The sequence below is a fragment of the Gavialis gangeticus genome, unplaced genomic scaffold (genome assembly GCF_001723915.1).
Source record: "Gavialis gangeticus isolate Ggan-Ray unplaced genomic scaffold, GavGan_comp1, whole genome shotgun sequence".
In the NCBI taxonomy this organism is placed as follows: Eukaryota; Metazoa; Chordata; order Crocodylia; family Gavialidae; genus Gavialis; species Gavialis gangeticus.
In genome coordinates this window covers 53705344-53725119 of record NW_017729025.1, presented here as the reverse complement: position 1 = coordinate 53725119, position 19776 = coordinate 53705344, and the positions used below count along the sequence as shown (strand labels likewise).

Below are 19776 nucleotides of genomic sequence, written 5' to 3'. Positions count from 1 at the left end.
GGGCATGGCCTGGCTCCTCGTCCCGCGCGGACTGTGTCCGGCCCGGACTGCTGCGTGGCCCCGCGGCTGGCCCGCCCGGGGCTTCCCTGTGCCGCCTCCCTGCGGCCCCTGCGCTCGGGTCCACGGAGATCTGCGGTCCGGCCCGGCTCCGCTCGGGGCTGCCGGTGCCCGTCCTGCGGGGGCCCCGGAGCCGGGTGAAGCCGCTTCCACAGGACTGAGGCCTCTGCCATTTAAGGCGGGTGTGGAAGCAGCTGCCCTGCCTTGCCCCCTTCTTGTACTGGTCCAATCTCAGACTAATCCAGCATCTGCTTTTAGCCGGGTCCCAGTGTGCGGGGCGACCCTGGGTAAAAGCAGGCCCGGGACTTCCCTCAGGGCAAGGTCCCTTTCCTGGGACTCCACAGACAGAGGCCTGTTGCCCCATTCAAGTACATTTGAAGTATCCAAGATGATGCTTTGTGTGGGAGAGCCACCGCAAATTTTAGTTACTTCCAGGGACCAGCTGCATGTCTGTGGTTGCCAGGTTTTACCTCAGCCAGAACCAGTTCAGGTCCAGCATCTGTTTCTAGCTTTTGAGCAACAGGTAACTCCAATCCTGGGCTCATGTTAAGAGCTCCATGTAAAACATGCAGGATGATACTTCCAAACTTGATCTCTGGGTATTTCAGGTGTTGCTGACTTCTTCTGTGTGGTAAGAACCCAGCTGAGTGCATAGCTTCATCATCAGAAATCAGGATCCCCGAGTAAGAATTTTAGTGGGTGACTGCTCATAATGCGCAGGCTTGTGGGGAGAGTCTGGCTTGCTCTTCTGTAGTTATGGTAGCTCTGTCAATGCCAACAGGTCAGGAGACCTGGCTTTAGTACGAAGAGCTGAAAGGATGTGAAAGATCATTTAAGAGACACTTTTTTGTATATCAAAAATTTCCATTCCAGTCTTGTATGCTGTTAGTCATTGTACCATCTAAGTACTAACATTTATTTAACCTCTGGATTTTGCCATGGGCAAGATGTGAAGGACAAGAGTGCAGGAGAATGCTAAAATGTAGATATTTTATAGCTAATGAGATCAACTATATTTACTGGACAAAATAAAAAAAGTATTATGGGTAATGAATAGTCATGCTTCAGATCACAAGAAAGTTATTAAGTAGCACAAGCAAGGAAGAAATTTAGGGTTAGGTTAATCCAAAAATGTTGGTGCATCATCTGAAGGATCTGGTACTGGATACTAGACTTCAGACTACTGGCCCAAGTCATTATGGACTTTTCTGTAGTCTTCTTTTCAAGTTTTACGTGTCACTTCTCATGCTAGAACTGTACTTCAATAGAGCCATGCTAGAGGGAAAATCGCTTCCCATATAATACCTGAGTATGCAGATTATTTTGTTTCGACTTAATTTATCTTTTACTGTGCATTTATGCAAATTGACTCTCTTGCTTTTTGTTTCTTGCACACTGATGCACAACTGTCTGCACTGCAAACACTGGAGAGAATTGTATTGTACTATTTTGTTTGTGTGATACCAAGCACATTTCTTTCAAAATATTTGTTTTTAATAAATTCCTCTGTCCAATTGTACTTTTCCTGGTTTTCAGAAAATTATGTTCTCTTTTTCCTGCCTGAAGGATGTGAGAGTATGTAGTCTGGAAGAGAGTATTTTGGTTGTATGTTCTGGTTTTCAGAGCTTCTAGTTTCTAGGCTGTACATTCCGGAAGGGCAAGGTAAGAAGAGGCATTTCTGAGGCTGTGTCCACAGGAGTGGGGTTTTTTTTGTTCGTTTTTTAAGTGCAGCATCCCCTATGCTGCCAAAGCAGTCCTAGCATTTATGCAGTTGTATTGTGCAAAGGTGTACTCTTGCCCATATGGTGGATTCTGTGTGCTCTTCCACTTTGCAAGTGAAAAGCTGTGCTTTCAGAAGCATAATTTGGCTGGCTTAACTCTGTCTACACAAGCTTCTGTTGGTTCAGCTGTCTGTCAGGATCATGTGTCTGACTAGCACAGCAGCACCGCAAAATTCGGTATCATGGATGTGGTCACGGCAAACATAGATCCTCTTTGGCAAACTTCTTTTGTTCGTTTGCTAGTAATCGTTAGCCTTTAGTTCAGCCTCATTCTTTAGGATGGGCTGGGGGAGGACTTCAATTTCAATCTACTCATCTGTCCTTGAATCATTTTTGATGCACATCCTTAAGAGCTTTTACTTTCTAGAAGTCTCCAGTTAATTTGCTGATGGTGATTAATGTAAAGAAATTAAAATGCACAACTGTCCCACTTCATACAAAGGAACATTGATTTAATTACAGATAACGAGTACACATTTTATACCCGCTGCTTTTATCTGGGTCACTCAGGCTGATGAATTTAACAGCAATCTAGTAGACCTTGGTATTACATTTCAACAATTTGGTACAACAATTCACATTCCTATTTCCTAAATCGTGTATGCATAGTAAGGAATTAGTAGTTTGTCCAATTTAAGAGTTCTTAAGAGTATTAGGAATTATTTATGTGGAGACTCTTCTCCAAGTGAATCGTACTTTGCTAAATAGTCTGGAGACTGAAATTATTCTGTTTCAGTACAACTCAATACGACTTGCCAGCCTGCAATCTTTAGCTCTTACTGTGCACCAAAGAAAGGAGCAGAACAAGGCCCTTTCCATTATATTCACCACTTTAGTTTTTTTTAAATCCTGTCCCTTGGCTTACTGATAGTACTAACAGCTAATGGTGACAGTGGATCTCATAAGAGGTTAATCTGGATCGTAAAGCATGTTCCATCCTTATGCAGTTGTTCCCAAGACAAAGGGAGGTAAAACTGTATAGGAATTGAAATGTTCTTTTTGTTCATGTGTTATGATTGTGATGTGCAGGTGCAAGCCTATCCTGCTTTCTACTTGGCTTCAGACTAGCACAACTAGCTACATCTCTTGATATCTCTGTGCAGATTGAAGATGGGTGTATATTTGTATATATACAAATGGCTCTTCATATTGAATGCCACTTGTCCATCTTAGATTACTTTCTTATCTCCACTTTTCTGTCTGTCCCAAAAAATAAAAAGGATAGCATCCTATTCTTGCCACTATTATCTGTAGTGTGATCAAAAGATATCTATGAGGGAACTGTGACTAAGACTTACTTCCCTGTTTGCCAAATCATCCAGAGACCAATATCTAGTTTCTTATTTTATTTTCCCACCTATAAGTTAACTCCAGGTTTTCTGTTTCATTTTTACAAGAAAAAAAAGTTTAGGGTGGTGTAGTGGTGGTTGTTTTTTGGTCTCCCAAAATAGATGTCTGTTTAATATCAGATAAAGACCTTGAACTGATGTTGTCCTTAGTTATTCAAGTGTGGGATTTTGTAAGAAAAAGGCACAAAGGGTTAAATTTAACTAAAAATACTAAATTAAAAACTGGGCTGAAAAGAATTCTGACTTGCAGTATTTTTGTGCATGCAATAATAATACCAACTCCCAAAGTCAAGACTGTTAGAGGCTCCATTATAGGTCTGTCATTCTGTAAGTCGTGTGTGTGTGTGTTTCTTTTGGGTAGAACAATAGGCATATTTATATTTAGAACAATACAATACTTTATCTAAATTGGAACAGGAGACTCCAAAGGTTTTGTTTTAAAACACACACATCTTTTTTGCATCTTATGTAAGCGTAGTGGTTCACAGGATAGGTATTTGGACACTGCACAAGTAAAATGCTCAAACCTGATGAGGCAACATTGTATAGTAGCTGGTGTTGGAGACAGAGTTTTTGGATCCTGGAAATTTATTTCTGTCTCTGGTCTTAACTTTCAGAGTCACCTTCAACAAATCATGGTAGCTTTTGTGGCTCAGTTTGCATAAAACTTATGAAGATGCTCTTCTCTCTTTCAAGGGTTTAACTTAAACCAACAGTTTAACATTTGCAAAGGAGAATTAGCTGCAAATTAGTGTAGGTGTACAGTATTTAATTTTGGTCTTTGTGTAGTTTTTGCTAGTACAAATACTTGGAAAGCACGGTGCACAAGCAGTTCGATATTTGTTTCACAGAGACATGTACATTGATGGCACTGTGCAAGTAATTGCCTATGAAAACGGCATTAAAAGAACATTAAGATTGTTAAATCAAGTACTTAGCAGTCAGCAACTGCCTGAATTAAGATTGCACATGTAACCTTGAATATCTTAAATGTGTCCCTTCCCCCTTTGTGTGTGAATTATAGTATGCAGTCATATAATTAACTGCACTATATTTTTTTTTTTCCCTTGAACAACCTGTTTTATGTGCACAAGTTGCTCATGAAACAAGCAGCTTATTCAATTTTACATTTTATTTTCAGTGTTATGAGATTGGGGCCATACCAACTGCGTGCCATTCAACCCAGTTCTGAATAAAAAAATAACTTCCTTTCAGGTTTTTGTATGGCATTCACCACTAAGTATATGGGTGCTTAGTAAATATTTAATCACACCTTCTAGGAAGAATGTCATGTTGCCTAACATTTTACAGATGGGAACCTGAAGCTCAGATATCAAGTGTGCAGAAATGTTCAGTGCCCAATTTGGGATGTCTGTAGTCATCCCCCTTGCTCTACCCACCCCACTCCCAGCTGTCATAGACAAATTTTGTAGCATTGTATTTTTCCAAACAGCTTTCAGTTATATACTGTGAAGTGTCTCACACACGCATCACTGAAAATTGGATCCTGGCTGTCTCAAATTTGTTACCAGAAAAGAAGAAACACAATGGTCATTTGTGAAAAGACATGAGAATCCTGGGTGGCAGAGATTAATTCTAGTTCTCCATGATGATATTCCATTGCCAAAACCACACTATCATCCTTTCTTTTCCTGCTATCCCCTGTATAAGCAAAGCCTAAAGATCTCCTTCACTATACAAACCTGATTCCTTCCCTCAACATTGTTTCTCCTGTGCCTGAAAGAGACAACAGATCCTATGGAAAAAATATACAATTTGGAATTAAACTGTACTTTCATAGGACCAATTTAAAGATGGACAGGTGGCTCCTAATAGAGCTTCCTAATTTTTGTATGCTTGACTTTGCAGCCTACACATTCTTCTTGCATCATTTCTTTTTGTATGTAATTTTCTAGTTGTTTGCCAGTTCACTTTTCAAGAAAACTTAGAAAAGTCATCATATGGAACTATGTTAGTCTCCATGAATATGGTTCTGCCACTTAGGCTGATTACAGTAGTTGTAAACATTTATGTGGGCCAGTTGCTAGAGTTAAGGAATATGCTGCATTAGTGACTTCCACAGCTTTTTGAATTTTACATGAAAGATGAGAAGCGTGACAACAGGGCAGCTTTCCATATTTCAAATTTGTGCTCCATGCAGGAACCGGAGACTCTCAGTGAAATGATTGTACAGATTATTGCATGGGAATACAACATCCTTTTTCTCTCAGTGTATTCTAAGTTAACAGCTGAACTGTTTAACTGCAGTTTAAAAAAATCAGCCTGAGATGCACTTGACATGGAAGACTTCAACCCAAACAGTTAATGTTGGGTGAAGTGGTAAGCAGCTGAAAACTGAGTCTTCAGTGTAGCCATCTGTAGCAGCATCACCTTTAAATATTTGTTGATCTAATGGGTTGCCTATTCTTCATGCTATTCTGGATTACAAAAGTATCTTTAGAGGAGTTTACAGGGCACAAATTTTGTTCATTGTAAAGAACTGTCAATATTGTACTTGTTCGGATCTGAGAAGACACTGAATTTAAGATGACCCTCCCAGTAATTAGATTGTATACGTGGAAAACTTATACACTTGTACAATTTTCTATGTATAGAATTGAATTATTTGAGGGTCATCTTTTTAATTAATTCCCCCCACACACTGTTGCAAGGGGGCAAGCAGTTTGCCCCATGCTTGTGCCTATCCCCCTGCCACCCCTGCCTCTGCTTCCCCCTGCCCTCCTCTCCCCTTCCCCAGCCTCTGCTTCCTCCCTTCCCCTCTTATGCATGCTCTGTACCAGCCGGCTTCTCCTTCATTCTAGCATGAGACATAGAACATGGCCCCAGCCCCATAGCAGCTGCGTGGGCTTTGCACCACTCCTACAGGACTGGGCTGGGGCCATACTCAGTGCCCCAGGCTGCAGTATGGTTGGAAAACTGCTGGCGTGGACAGAAGGTAAGGTGCAGAGAGGGGCAGGTGAGGGAACAGAAGCTATGTGAAGGGGGAGAGATGATGGGGTACAGAGGTCATGGGGGTTGGAGAGCCAGGCAGCAGCTGTGGCTATGGTTCCAATCCTGGGTAGGGGCTGGAGCTGGAGTCACAGCAGCTGCCTACCCCATCCACACCGCACTCATGCTCATTTCTAAGATAAGGGGCTTTTCCTTCCATGTTAAATGGTGGGGGGAACCTAGTCTTAGAATCAAGTAACTCTTCTTACTGCAAAGTACATCTTGCATTGGTAGAATTAGGTGCTTCAAGTTCAGAGAAAGTTGTATTTTGTTGTTGTTTTCCAGAGTCCTGTCAATGGAAAATGTGTTGACAGCTGCCTCCATCATTGTGAAAACATGGAAAGAAAATATCCGTCCAGGGAGAGCTCCAGAAAGTTACTGGGTAAAATGATGGAGATGAAGAAATTAAGTCATCATTTCAATATGGCAGCAGCTGAATCTGACAAGGACTCTGGATTCTCAGGTTTAGAAAAAGATCAAGTTAATTTTCCTTGTGTTATCTTGTTCAGACTTCACAGTGTTCTTTACAGACCTTTCTGTGTCTAGTCCCATGTCTGTCTGAAAGAAGGTTTTTCTGTATAGGGCATCTTTTAAAAAAAAAAAAAAAAAAAACCCAACTGGAACCAAGGTCTTCTGAGCAGCTATTTATGTTTATATAACTCCTTTGTCAATTTCAGTGGTATTGGAGTTTGACTCATTTCTTTAATGGGCATAGTTTTAATCTTTGCCAGAGTCCAGAATAAGGGGGATGGAGAGACTCTCTCTTCATCATTACAGTGATTAATGAGCTTTTGTTACAGTGCTAAGTATTCCTTAGGATGTGATTTTTGAAGTCAGAACAGCCTGTGAAACTCCAATGTATTTTATGAGCCTTATAAAATGTAACAGACATTTCCAACAAACCTCTGCAGTGATCCTTCCCTTAATTTAGAAGAAAAATCATGTACTGGAGACCTGAGACCACAAGGTACAAGAAAGCCGCAGCACAGCCTGTGACAGGGAAAGGTTTTGTTAACATTGCTCCATCCAAATATACTTTGTTACCACAAATGGTTAGAAAGACAGTACAGTCTCTGGCCTTTGAGTGCAAGGGTGCCAGTAATAATGGGATTTTTATGTAGATTCTTCTTCGCTAAGAATTAGTGTGAGAACTGCTAACTTGTCTAACAGAGACCACTTAGCAGCCCCCAAGAGAGTAAAGTATTTTAGGGGGAGTTCAAAAACAGGTTAGCAATATTCTTTACAGCCTGATTGAGCAGAGTGGAGCAGTGGAAATGAAGGCAGGTTAGCAAGTGTACTGCATATACAACAGCTAATAACTGGACTTTGCTCCTATTAGATGGGAGTTCCGAGTGCCTGGGCTCCATGGAGCAAACTGACTCGGAGGATAGGCTGAACACGTTTTCCTGGAATTCAGAGGACGGGCCCTGGCAGTGCCCTGTGACCACAAGCAATTCCTTTCCTGCACTTTCTCCTATGGTTGTAATGAAAAATGTGCTGGTCAAACAGGTAAGAAGGAAATAGTCTGTGGGAAGGATAAGTAAACATCTTTTTGAAGGGGAAATCATTATCATCATTATTGAATGCTACTGATTTAACTTGTTACACTCATGAGATCTTGGTATTAATACTGCCATCTCCCAATAATTGAAGATCAGCTCATGAGTTCAGCCATTTATGTGGCAGGTTAGAATCACTAAGATACAGAACAAATATTTGATGTGCCAGCTCTCATACATCTGTCAAATTTCCTTCTTTAAAAGGGATCTTGATAAGTCATACTGAGAGAGAAATTCTGCAAATTGATTATTTAACTCAAAAATCTAATTTACTTCTTTACTGATACTGTTAATTTATTTTTCTCCATCACTCACCTTAAGGAGTGAAATTAAGATTATTAGTTTAATTTGCTCATTCTCGAGCAGTAGCAGAGCTTTGGATTTTGGTTTCCAGTGCTGCAAGTGAATGTTAAAAATGTTTATTTCAAAATAAATTAGACACCAGAATGTATCCTTCTGTATTTGTGGTTTATTTTTTGTTCAAGCTTTTTCTGTTTTAACAAATCTTAAGTATGTTTATGTTCAAGCTGAGAGAACCCTAATTAAATTAAGTAGTAGCTAAATAAAAGTTCACTTAAGAGTTCAACTTGCAGCCACTGCATGGATTCTCTTCTTTGTTGTGTGTGTCATTCTACCAGCCATTGTGGATTTTTGAAGTCAAGGCAATTTAATTGCTGTATAAGTGGAATAGGCGATTTATTTTTCTAAGAAAGATATATGTTTTGGTTTATTAAAACACATGTATTAGATGCTTTATGCTCAGTGTGATGCATCTTATTGCTACCTATGAAGGTACACCATAATTTTATACATTTATTTAAGCAATTATATGATTTACTGTTTTCAGGTACTTATTAATTGTACATCTTTAGAAAATAGTAAATTATATAGCATTTGTTAACTAGGCAGTTGACTTCTTGCTCATGGTTTGTCAAGGAGTTGCATTAAAACAGGCTTTTAAGATCACTCAGGTGGGCTCAATGTGTGATTCTGATGAGACATGTGGTAATGTTTCCTAAAATCAGAGGCTGGGTCTCAGCACCTGTTATGACTTTTGCCAGTCTTTCTCATTGGTCTTTACAGCATCAGATTCTTCATACAATATATGATTTGTGCATCACTTTTGGAAGACTTCACCTAAAAAAGAAGTCATGTTTTTCTCCTTGATTTTTTTGTATAGACAAGCAGATAGCCTGTATTGCCAAGGTTTTGATAAAGACTCATGGGTTCCATTTATTTTTGCAAACAGGTATTTTAAGTTATCATTTTAGGCCTTAATGCTTTTTGTATTACATCCAGATTTCATTTTAAACAAGTTTACTTGTAGAAAGGAAAGTTTTGAATTAAATATCAGAATAAGAAATCTGATTAAAATAGGAATCATATGCTTCTATCAACCCTGCCATGAGTATGTTTGTAAGACACTTGTGAAGCATGTACGTGCCAGCAAAAGATGTGGGAGATGCCCACATCTGGTATTCCTTTATTTCTAATTCTGTCTGTCTCATCTTTTGAGGAGGTATGAAGAAATGTTATCCCTACATCTGAGCAAAAAAAGCCTGTAAAATCATTGGGTAAAATGGCTGTGGGTCCTGACCCTTGAGATTTGGCATGACTGCAAGCAAGTCTGGTTAAACATGAATATTATTAGTACCAGTGCCCAGAGGGACAATGAGCTTCTGTAACTGTGCCAAAATGAGATCTGCAGGGTATGCATTTGTAGGGAAGTTGGTTCTTGGATCTCCCAGATATGATTTCTTAGTCTGACAAAACACTGTGATTCAATCTAGAGGCAAGTTCTTGGAAATGTAGACAAACTGCTTAAGTAGCTGCATAAAGCTCCATTCTAGTAGATGATAGACAAGCTTCATCTGCTGGTGGGCTGCAGGTCAGAACTGGAAAATAGCATATTGGCTCCTGTGCTATTCTAATAATAAACTTTATAGAGAATATTGCAAGCACTTCACAGAATTAATTAGATACCTTATAAAATTAATAATGTAAGAGAGAAAATTAAGAATGAACTGGGGAGAGAATTTGTTGAACCAGAATCTGTTTCATTGAACCAAGGATTGTAGTATCTGAACTTAATTACGTATGAATGAAAGAGAGCCTTGCTAAAATGAAGGATTATACTGCAACAAACTAAAGCAAATGGCATAGGTCAGAGGAATCATGAGATGCATTTATGCCTTTGTTCATTTTGCCTTGTTATCATGGGGTTGTGTTTTGTCAACTCTGAAATTGTCCTTTCAACACAGTGATAATTCCCCAAAATGGATGCATTTAGTTTGGTCCATCTCCTTCTCGTTACAACAGTTACGAGGGATATTTTTAAGTTAATAATAATAGTTTAGACCATTAGCACTAACTGTTTTTCTCTTGCTTGAGACCAGGTCAACAACTGTGGAAGAACAGCACAAAAATCCCTTTCATCTATGCTGATTTCAAAGTGTAAATGGCAAGCTCTAATAATAATAAAAACAAGAGGTTGGAATTAAGCTGCATTGAGTTTTACAAAATTATTTGCTAGGTTTTTATGTCTTATGAAAACTGCTGACCTTTGGTGAGCAGGAAGATTTTTGGACAAATTGCAGTGTCTGTCTTAATATAAAAAAAAAAAAGTTCTAGAGTGAACTTGCAGAATGGCAACTGACAGATATTAGTGCAATATAATATGAAGAGAAGAATGGTACTTGGATTTTGGCAGAAGAAGGAATAGAGCATAGGGGGAGAAAGACAGCCAGGAAAGGAATGAAGGAAAAACAAGAGCAGGATGAATAGTGACCATGTTGAGTGTTTGCATCAGTGTGGTAATACTGAAAAGCCTTAATCAGTTGTGTTCTCTGATATGGGCAGAAGTAACTTGTAACCATTTCTAAAAGGGAGGAATAAGGTACACTAGCTGTTAAGCTGCAACTGTTACTATTGCCTGCTTCAGTATCAATAGAAGTGATCTAAATCCCTGGACACTTAACCCTGAATACAAGGGGGCTAAAATAGCAATAGTTTTGCTACAGTACAGAGCTTAACATTCATCAGACTGTTACCAATCATCTGCATGTGTACATAACTATAGAGGGGCAGTCCCAATGAATGTGGCCTGTTCACCCTTCTACTGTATTAAAACCAGTTAATTCCTCTAAATTGCAAAGGGTAAAGGAGTGACTTTGAGAGGGGATGGCAATTCAGAAACTTTTCTTCTAGTGTAATACACACATTGCTTGGCAACATACAATTACATTGGTTTAGTCAAAGCTACAGTATTGTACAGGGGTGCAGCAGTTTGTAGAGCAGACTTTCTTCCTTGAGCTGGTCTTGCAGCATGGGATCAGTCTGGGACATGAGATACTTGCAGTGCTAACACTGTGCACTGCCTCTGGGGTTGGTCTGGGTCTGACTATACCAGAGCCAGCTCACAGGGGTGTCTGGCAGGGTATAATGTGCAGCTCATGCCCTGTTCTGTGACAAGTGCGTGCAGCACTGGATTCAGCCTGTGCACCCTGCGTTGGCCCAGCTCCAGGGCTTGTGCTGACTGTAGCATGTGGGCTGGGCCCAGTGCTGCAGGCACTGCCTATGACACAGGTCTGGCAAAGTGCTCACGCATATGGCACCTTGCTGGCCAGGCTCTGGTGTGCACTATCTCTGGTGCATATGGATGGCCTGGAGCCCAATCCTGACTGCCCCAGAACCAGTGCAATCCCCATGCTGGTCCCCTGGACTGCAGTCAGTGCTCACAACACTGGATCCATCTTGCACGTCACCTGCAGCACAAGCCTCAGAATGGAGTCAATGCATGATGTCTGCAGCCCTGGGGCCTGGCACAGGGAGTATGCTGCCCCTGGGGCCCCACCAATCCAGCCCTGTGCACTGGTTCTGATGCAGCTGGATCTAGCCTACAGACCCTCATTCAGTCCATGGGGCTTGATGAGTTTTACACCCCTGTAGTGGGGGCTGAATACATTTTTTTAAACAGATGTTTATACAGTGTGTGGTTTCAACATATTTTTAAAGATACAGGACATATTTGTGAACAGCAATGGTGTATATGACAACACTATATTAAGCGCTTGGTATAGGAGCAGCAGTGACAAGATTAGATTTCTGTGTTTCAACCAATGTATAATTTGAACAGCTCTCAGTGAGATCATGCAGCATTCATTTTTGATTGCTTGTCAGTAGTGTCATAATTAAACAGTTATGTACTGAAAATTTTTTAAAAGCCACTTATTTTATTATCCATGTATTTTCAAACCTAGCCTAGAGTTCCTAGTTAGGAAAGGAAGAAATATTAAAATAGGCTTTTAAATGTATTTTCTGTTTGCCGGTAAATGAATTGTGAACTATAACTTTGTCTCTAGCACTGCTTTACATGTGGCTGGAAGAGGAGAAATGCTTGCACAGGATGCAGCAAAGCTGGTAGTATTTAGCAGTGGTGTCCACCAGGATTGGCTCAGCTCATCTGCATTGATAAGAACTTTAGTGTCATACTGAATCAGACTGCTGGTCCATCTAGCTTGGTATCCTGTTCCTGATGGTGGCAGTAGTGGATGCTTTAGAGGCAGAGCATCTGAAAGGTAATATCTAGTGAAGTGATTCTCAACTAGGGTGTCACCAGATACTTTGAAGGGTGCCATGAGGTATGAGGAGGTATGCAGATAAGTGCAGGCTCAGTGTTCCTGCCTGGTTGACCCCCCGTGCCTGCAGTCCAGTTCCTCTGCAAGGAGTGGTAAGCACTGTACTATACATGTACAGCATGTTGGTAGCAAGAGGAGGATCAAGGAAACTGTGGGTCCCTTACTGAATTGGGGAGGCAACCTTGTGACAGGATGCAGAAACTGCTGAAGTGTGTGTGCGACTCGCCCTACGAACACACAGTTCCTCCATACACACACACACACTCTGTCTATCTCTCTCTCTCCGTACACCTCCCTTTTCCCCCCCAGGTACCAATACAGGCCTCATGCTCCCTGGTCCGGCAGTGCAGCTGGGACCCATCTCATGTTGGAGCAGTGCGAGCAGGCAGCCAGGGAAATTGCTGGGGGTGGGGTGGGGCTGGGCTGCTGAGTTCCTGCTGAGGCTCCCCGTGGGTCCTACTGCCCCTGACTCCTGTCATCTTTAACAAGCAGCCAGGAGCAGATAAATATTTTCTAATTTTTTTAGGGGCCCTGTGAAACAGAGTAGCCTGGTGGGCCAGATCCAGCCCACGGGCTGTATTTTGCCCACTCCTGGGATGCATGAATGGACTGTAAGGTGAATAGAAAGCTGGCTGAAGCATCAGCCTCAGGGACTAGTAGTCAATGGCTCAATGTCTAGTTAGCAGGTGGTATCAAGTGGAGTGCCCCAGGGGTCAGTCCTGGGGTTGGTTTTGCTCAATGTCTTCATCAATGACCTGGAAGATGGCACAGAGTGCACCCTCAGCAAGTTTGCAGATGACACCAAGCTGGAGGGAGTAGTAGATATTCTGGAGGGTAGGTCTAGGATTCAAATTGACCTAGATAAATTGGAGGATTGGACCAAAAGACATCTTATGACGTTCAACAAGGATAAGTGGAGGAGTATACCTACTTGGCTCACACTTGCAGGGAAGCAGTGAGAAAGGCCAAAGCAGATATTAAGCTCAAGTTGGCAACAAAGATTAAGGAAAACAAGAAGTCCTTCTTTAAGTACATAGGGAACAGGAAGAAGGCGCAGGGTAACATAGGGCCGCTACAGAATGGACTAGGGCAACTCGTAACTGATAGGATGGAAAAAGCGGAGCTCTTAAATCATTTCTTTGCTTCTGTTTTCCTGGACATGGATACAAATGCACCTCCCAATAAGTCTTTAGTCTGGAGTGAGAGTAATACCAATCCACCAACGGTTAGCACTGACCTAGCGAAGAGGCACTTGGAAGGGTTTGGATGTATTTAAGTTGGCAGGCCCTGACGATCTTCACCCAAGGGTACTAAAGGAATTGGCCAAAGACATAGCAGAACCACTGGCAGAGCTGTTTGAGCGCTCGTGGCACTTGGGACAGGTCACAGAGGACTGGAAAAGGGCCAGCGTGGTCCCCATCTTCAAGGAGGGGAGGAAGGAGGACTCGGGTAATTATAGGCCAGTTAACATCACCTCTATTCTTGGCAAGGCCTTAGAAAAAATCGTAAAGGATTACATTTGGAGGGGGCCAGCAGGTAACACAATGTTAAGGGGCAACCAGCACAGATCCTGCCTGACTAACTTGGTCACTTTTTATGACCAGGTCACAAAGTGCGTAGACGCAGGGGAGGAAGTAGATATTATTTACCTGGATTTTAAAAAGGCTTTTGACACAGTGTCATACCCAGTTCTTATGAGTAAACTGAGTAGCTGTGATGTGGATTTTTTTCACAGTAAGGTGGGTGAAAAACTGGCTTATGGGACGCACCTAGAGAGGTGGTGGATGGGGTGGTTTCTCCCTGGACGGATGTGGGCAGTGGTGTCCCCCAAGGCTCTGCCCTTGGATCAGTACTGTTTAATATCTTCATCAGCAATTTGGAGGAAGGTGTTGAAAGCACCTTGTCCAAATTTTCAGATGACACTAAACTATGGGGCATAGTAAACACACCGGAGGGTAGGAAGCGAATTCAGGCAGATTTGGACAGACTGGGAAAGTGGGCAGATCAGAATAGGATGCAGTTCAACAAGGATAAATGCAAGGTGTTGCACCTGGGGAGAGAGAATCTCCAACACACCTATAGATTAGGGATTACCATTCTGAGCACCACAACAGTGGAAAGAGATCTCAGAGTCCTGGTTGATGCAAAAATGAACATGAGTCACCAGTGCGACGAGGTAATAAACGAGGCTAACTGCACTCTTTCTTGCATCAGCAGAAGTATCATGAGCAGGTCCAGGGAAGTGATAATTCCCCTCTATGCAGCATTGGTGAGGCTGCAGATGGAGTACTGTGTCCAGTTTTGGGCGCTGCACTTCAAGAGGGATGTGGATAACCTTGAGAGGGTTCAGAGGTGGGCTACTCATATGGTTGAGGGCCTGCAGGTAAGACCCTATGAAGACAGACTGAGGATCTGAATCTCTTCAGCCTCCACAAGAGAAGGCTGAGAGGTGATCTTGTGGCTGCCTACAAACTGATTGGGGGGGCCAGCAGGGAATAGGGCACCTGTTTACCAGGGAACCCCTCGGGGTTACCAGAAATAATGGCCACAAACAGAAGGAGAACAGATTTAGATTGGACATAAGGAAGAAATTCTTTACGGTAAGGGTTGCGAAAATATGGAATGGGCTTCCAAGGGAGTTGGTGCTTTCCTCTACCCTGGAGATGTTAAACAGGAGGTTACGGAACCCCGGTGCTCTTTCCCACGTGGAGCAGCGGGTTGGACCTGATGATCTACCAGGTCCCTTCTGACTCTAGAAACCTATGAACTCTTAAGTGCAAAGTCCAGCACTTGGGATGGAACAATTCCATGCAACAGTATAGGCTGAGGGCTGACTGGCAGGGCAGCAGCTCTGCAGAAAAGGACCTGGGGGTTATAGTGGATAATAAGTTAAATATGAGCTAGCAGTGTGCTCTTGTTGACAAGAAGGCTAATGGCATACTGGGATGCATTGGTAGGTGTGTTGCCAGTAGGTCAAGGGAAGTGATTCTTTCCCTCTGTTCTGCACCGGTGAGGCCACATCTGGAGTACTGTGTTCAGTTTTGGGCCCCCCACTACAGAAAGGAAGTGGACAAATTGGAGAGTCCAGTGGAAGGCAACAAAAATGGTGAGGGGGCTGGGGGACATGACTCATGAGGAAAGACGGCAGGAACTGGGCTTATTTAGTTTACAGAAGAGGAGATCAAGAGGGGACTTAAAGCAGGCTTCAACTACCTGAAGGGGGTTCGAAAGAGAATGCAGCTAGACTGTTCTCAGTGGTGGCACATGACAGAACAAGGAGTAATGGTCTCAAGTTGCAGCAGGGGAAATTTAAATGAGATATTAGGAAGAATTTTGTCACGAGGAGGGTAGTAAAACACTAAAACAGGTTACCCAGCAAGGTGTTGGAAGCTCTGTTCTTGGAGATTTTCAAAATCCAGCTAGACAAAGCTTTGTCTGGGATGTTCTATTAGGGGATGGTCCTGCTTTGAGGAGGGGGTTGGACTAGTTGACCTCCTGAGGTCTTTCCAAACCCTATCTTTCTATGATTCTATATAAATATTTTTTTGAAATTGGGTGCTGCTCAGCTTGCAGAAGTTATGGAGCATGCCTTGAAATTGAAAAGGTCAAGAACTACTGTTCTAGAGTGATCTATCCCCTGTTCATTACACTTTCTGGCATCTACCATCATAGAGATGTCAGAAGACACTTCCTTACAGTTCTGTTTAATAGCTATTACTGGATCTGTTATCCAAGAATTTTGTCCCTTTTTGAACCTGCCTTTACTATCTGCCTCTACAACTTCCTCTGACAATTAGTTCCAGAAGCTAACTTTGTGTTGCATAAAGAAGAACTTAAGTGCGTTAAACCTGTCTCTAACCCTTTTCTAACCCTTTCTTGCTTATATTATCAGTCACGATAACTAGATTTTCCCTCCGTACTTCTCAGGGAAGCAGTTCATCACAGCTTCAGTCTTGGACTGTCCAGCCATCTTTTGAAGTGATTCCAGCTCAGCCACAGCTAGTGTTTCTTCATCCCCACATCCCTCCTGTTAATCCTCACTTTGTTGGCAAAAAAAGGAATGACTCCACTAATTACCTGCCCATCCTGAATTCCTACACAAAAATAGCACCGCATCCCTGCAAAAGGGATCGTGACTTGGAAAGAGACGAGACCAGTAGGCAGAAACGGCTCTGTACAGAAGCACCCAAGAGAGAGACATCTCCCTCTGTACCAAGCAACAGCAGCTTACCCTCGAGTCCCTGTGGCCAGTTATTACTTGGCTTTAAGCCTGCTCAGGACTCTAATCAGCAGAGCACTCCAGCTTCAGTGGCAGGTGGGAAAATGTCAAGTATGCCTAGTTTTCAGTGTGTTTCCACTGATAATCAGAAAGCCCCAGGTTTGACTCCCTTCCAGGCATCAAAATGTACTTCTCATGAGATTGAGAATCCAGCACAGCATCTGATGCAGTCTGCAATATGCAGCCAGCCCTTGGCACCAGAGGAACTCTGCACGACTCCTGATCTATTCTTGCAGCAGCAAAGCAAGTGCAGGCGCTTTCAGAATACCTGGGTTGTACTGCGGAGGTCTGGATTGTTGGAAATCACCTTGAAAACCAAGGAGTTGATTCATCAGAACCAGGTGACCCAGATCCAGCTGGATCAGCTGAAGCAGCAAACACAGCTGTTCATGGAGGCAATAAAGAACAATGCTCCTCAGGCCTGGGAAGAGCTACAGGCATCTCTAACTGGGTCTGAGAGAGTTAACAGCAGTCTTGAGTCCACCTATCCCAGCATGTAGTTCACAGATATTGTTCAAATGATTCCTGTGCCTCCTTATTTCCAGTTTTCTAAGTCTGAGACTGCTTAACATCTTATAAAGCAACATGTAATTAACAATGTCCACAAGGCCAATTGTGAAACTGGCACAGTGTGGGAGGGGCTTTGAAAAATAGGTCCTGCTGTTTCATGTGATTGGTAACTGTGCTCTTCATTGGACCAGAGAAGTACATATGTGCTAAGATGATGCGTTCCCACTCCTGTGGTAAAAAGTGTCATTTACAATGTTCTAGTAAGTACCCTTCTTTTCACCACATCTCTAGGCAGCCATTCACAGAACAGAATAGAGCCACCCATGGAGTTTCATGGGAGCTGATGGGGAGAAAAAGGAAGTTTTCATGGGTAATACGGTATCTCCAGAGTGGGGTTGGTACTTTATCAGATTGTGTGGCCTTTAGGTCAGAGCCACATTTAACTAGTGGAGATCTGTTTTCATTGAAGTTGCATTTAATATACAGCTTTGCTTGAACAAGGCAATGAGAGCATCTGCAAAAATAATAAGCAGTTCCAGGCATGCCCTGTTAGTATGCTTATTTTGGGTTTGCTTTCTTTAAAACTGAGTTGGGTGAAAGTTAGAAAATAAAAAAAAGGGTTTGCACTGAAAGTAATTATTTCAAAACCATATTTATTTGCACTGCTTGTTAACAACTAACAGTTATACTAAGCAGGTAGCTTTGGATTTTCCACGTGTGTAATGATTTAAACCCTGACCCCTGTTACTTCATTTAAAAAAAAATGTTCATTTGCAGTGACTTTGTTGTGTGTAGTATAAAGATGATGTTCCTCGCTAGCCAGGAATAATCTGTTAAGACCTCATTTGATTTGCATCTATCCAGTTTAGGAGACTGGGGTTTTCTTGAGCTGTGAAATCTTGCTAAGTTTAAAAAGGGCAGGGGGGAAGGTTGTAGTGGCCCCACAGTACAACAAGCCCTTGTTTCTCTTTTTAAAAAAAAAACATTAGGGAGTCTGTAAAAGAGAAAGAGGCTGCCAGCTTAGTTAACTCTTCCCCAGAATCTGATCAACCTGATCTTGAACACTTGTATTTAAAAATGTTTGTGATGGGAGCAGCACCATTATTAATCCTCTTGAAGTGCATGCATACACCCCAGTGTCAGCTGAGGCAATAGGCTATGTCAAAAGTACACAAAAATCTTCTTGCAAAAGCTGTTCTGTGGATGTGTTTATTTTTTAATTTGAAAAGTTGTTCAGCTTCACACTGAACCATTTTATTATGGGATGCATAAAATAGATATAAAATATCCCTATCAGGAATAAAGTGAATATTCTGGTGGTGTTTTACAATTGTGAGATCAGAGTTCAGTGCCTTCTGGTTTGGAAATACTTTTGAAGAAACTTGAAGTCCAGGCGATCACTTCTCTTCGCATCTCCTTTATTTATTTCAGTTTCTTCATAACATCTGATGAAGTGGGCTGTTGCCTACAAGATCTCATGCATCTCTGAACCAGTTAGTCTCTGAAGTACTACCTTGCTTTATCTTTTACCTTTCCTTAAAAAGGAAGATAAACACTTTTTCAGTCCAAAATCAAGGGCTGGCCTCACACTAACTTCAGTATCTTTAGGTGTTCTTTGTTCTGATTGTCTCAGAAATGAGTACTGTATTGGGCACTGAAGGGTGTTTCTGTAGCCTTCAAACAACAAATGATTTAGAGGAACTTTGGAAGCAGGGGAGGTTTTCTCCTTTTTTATGTGCCTCAAGTGGAGAGGAAACCCAAGCCAAGCATGGACTGGTCTTTTGGCCTAGAGAGATTTCCTAGCAAGCTCAGGAAGCCTTAGGGCCCTCTCAGGATCCAGCTGAGTAATAGCAGATTAAGTGCAGCTTGTTTGGTGGCACCCTACCCACAAGCTTAAGCAGAAGGTGGAACTTAAGACAAGGTCATGCACCGGCCACCTTCTACCTTTGTCTGAATATAGCTTGCTCCTGTTACAAATTATCGTGTGTGACTTGAGGCAGCAGGTTTGAACAAGAGGTTGTAGAGGACAGGATAGCTGTACACATGCCAGGCTAAACATTGAGGGTATATTTGTGCTGCATAGTACTGACACTCAAGTTAGCTTGGTTACAAGGAGCAGTCTTGCTATGATACTGTATAGCTCTGTGTACCTAATTTACCCTGATGAGAAATTGTGTAGCTTCCAATCTCCTTATCCAAAGCAGGGGGAAAAGGCTATTTCTATTGATTTGAGTGATGCAGGTGTATTTGGTTTGGCAGCCACCTCTAACTAGTCCCTTTCTTTCCCTGGAATCTTTGCCCTCCCCATCTGATGGCATAGAGTCCCTATGCTCAGACTATTTTTTAAGCAGCAGCTGTTCTAAAAAGTGACGTGAGGGGTCTAGAATGAATTACTGACACTGTAGAGATGGAAGGAAGGAAGTTCAGTCCCGGTTGTCTGAATGTGAGAGAAATGTGAGCTGGTGGCTGGCACTACTTGCATCCCTCTAAAACAGAAAATGTTTGCTGCTTCCCTAACTGTGTTCTCAAGGTGAGAGAAGTAAAACTGTCATAGTTCACTCTACAGCGTGCATACTCTTCCCTGACAGTATAGGT

General features: G+C 42.2%; 1 protein-coding gene and 1 long non-coding RNA gene across 4 annotated transcripts in view; both read left to right on the top strand.

Moving 5' to 3' along the window:
* The window catches only part of CIPC (CLOCK interacting pacemaker), an 18291-nt gene extending 346 nt beyond the window's left edge, over positions 1-17945 (top strand). The window contains exons 2-5 of one of the 3 annotated variants that reach the window (XM_019518756.1): positions 1005-1039; positions 6482-6659; positions 7536-7705; positions 16320-17945. In XM_019518756.1, the coding sequence (XP_019374301.1) occupies positions 6533-6659; positions 7536-7705; positions 16320-17171 (1149 nt within the window). In that variant the 5' untranslated portion in view covers positions 1005-1039; positions 6482-6532 and the 3' untranslated portion in view covers positions 17172-17945. The remainder of the gene's footprint in view (positions 1-1004; positions 1040-6481; positions 6660-7535; positions 7706-16319) is intronic. The other 2 variants (XM_019518757.1, XM_019518755.1) reach the window with 2 other exon arrangements.
* Positions 17946-18914: 969 nt separating this feature from the next.
* Positions 18915-19776, top strand: part of LOC109298590 — a 6970-nt gene continuing 6108 nt past the window's right edge. The window contains exon 1 of the long non-coding RNA XR_002097657.1: positions 18915-19711. This is a non-coding gene — a long non-coding RNA (uncharacterized LOC109298590). The remainder of the gene's footprint in view (positions 19712-19776) is intronic.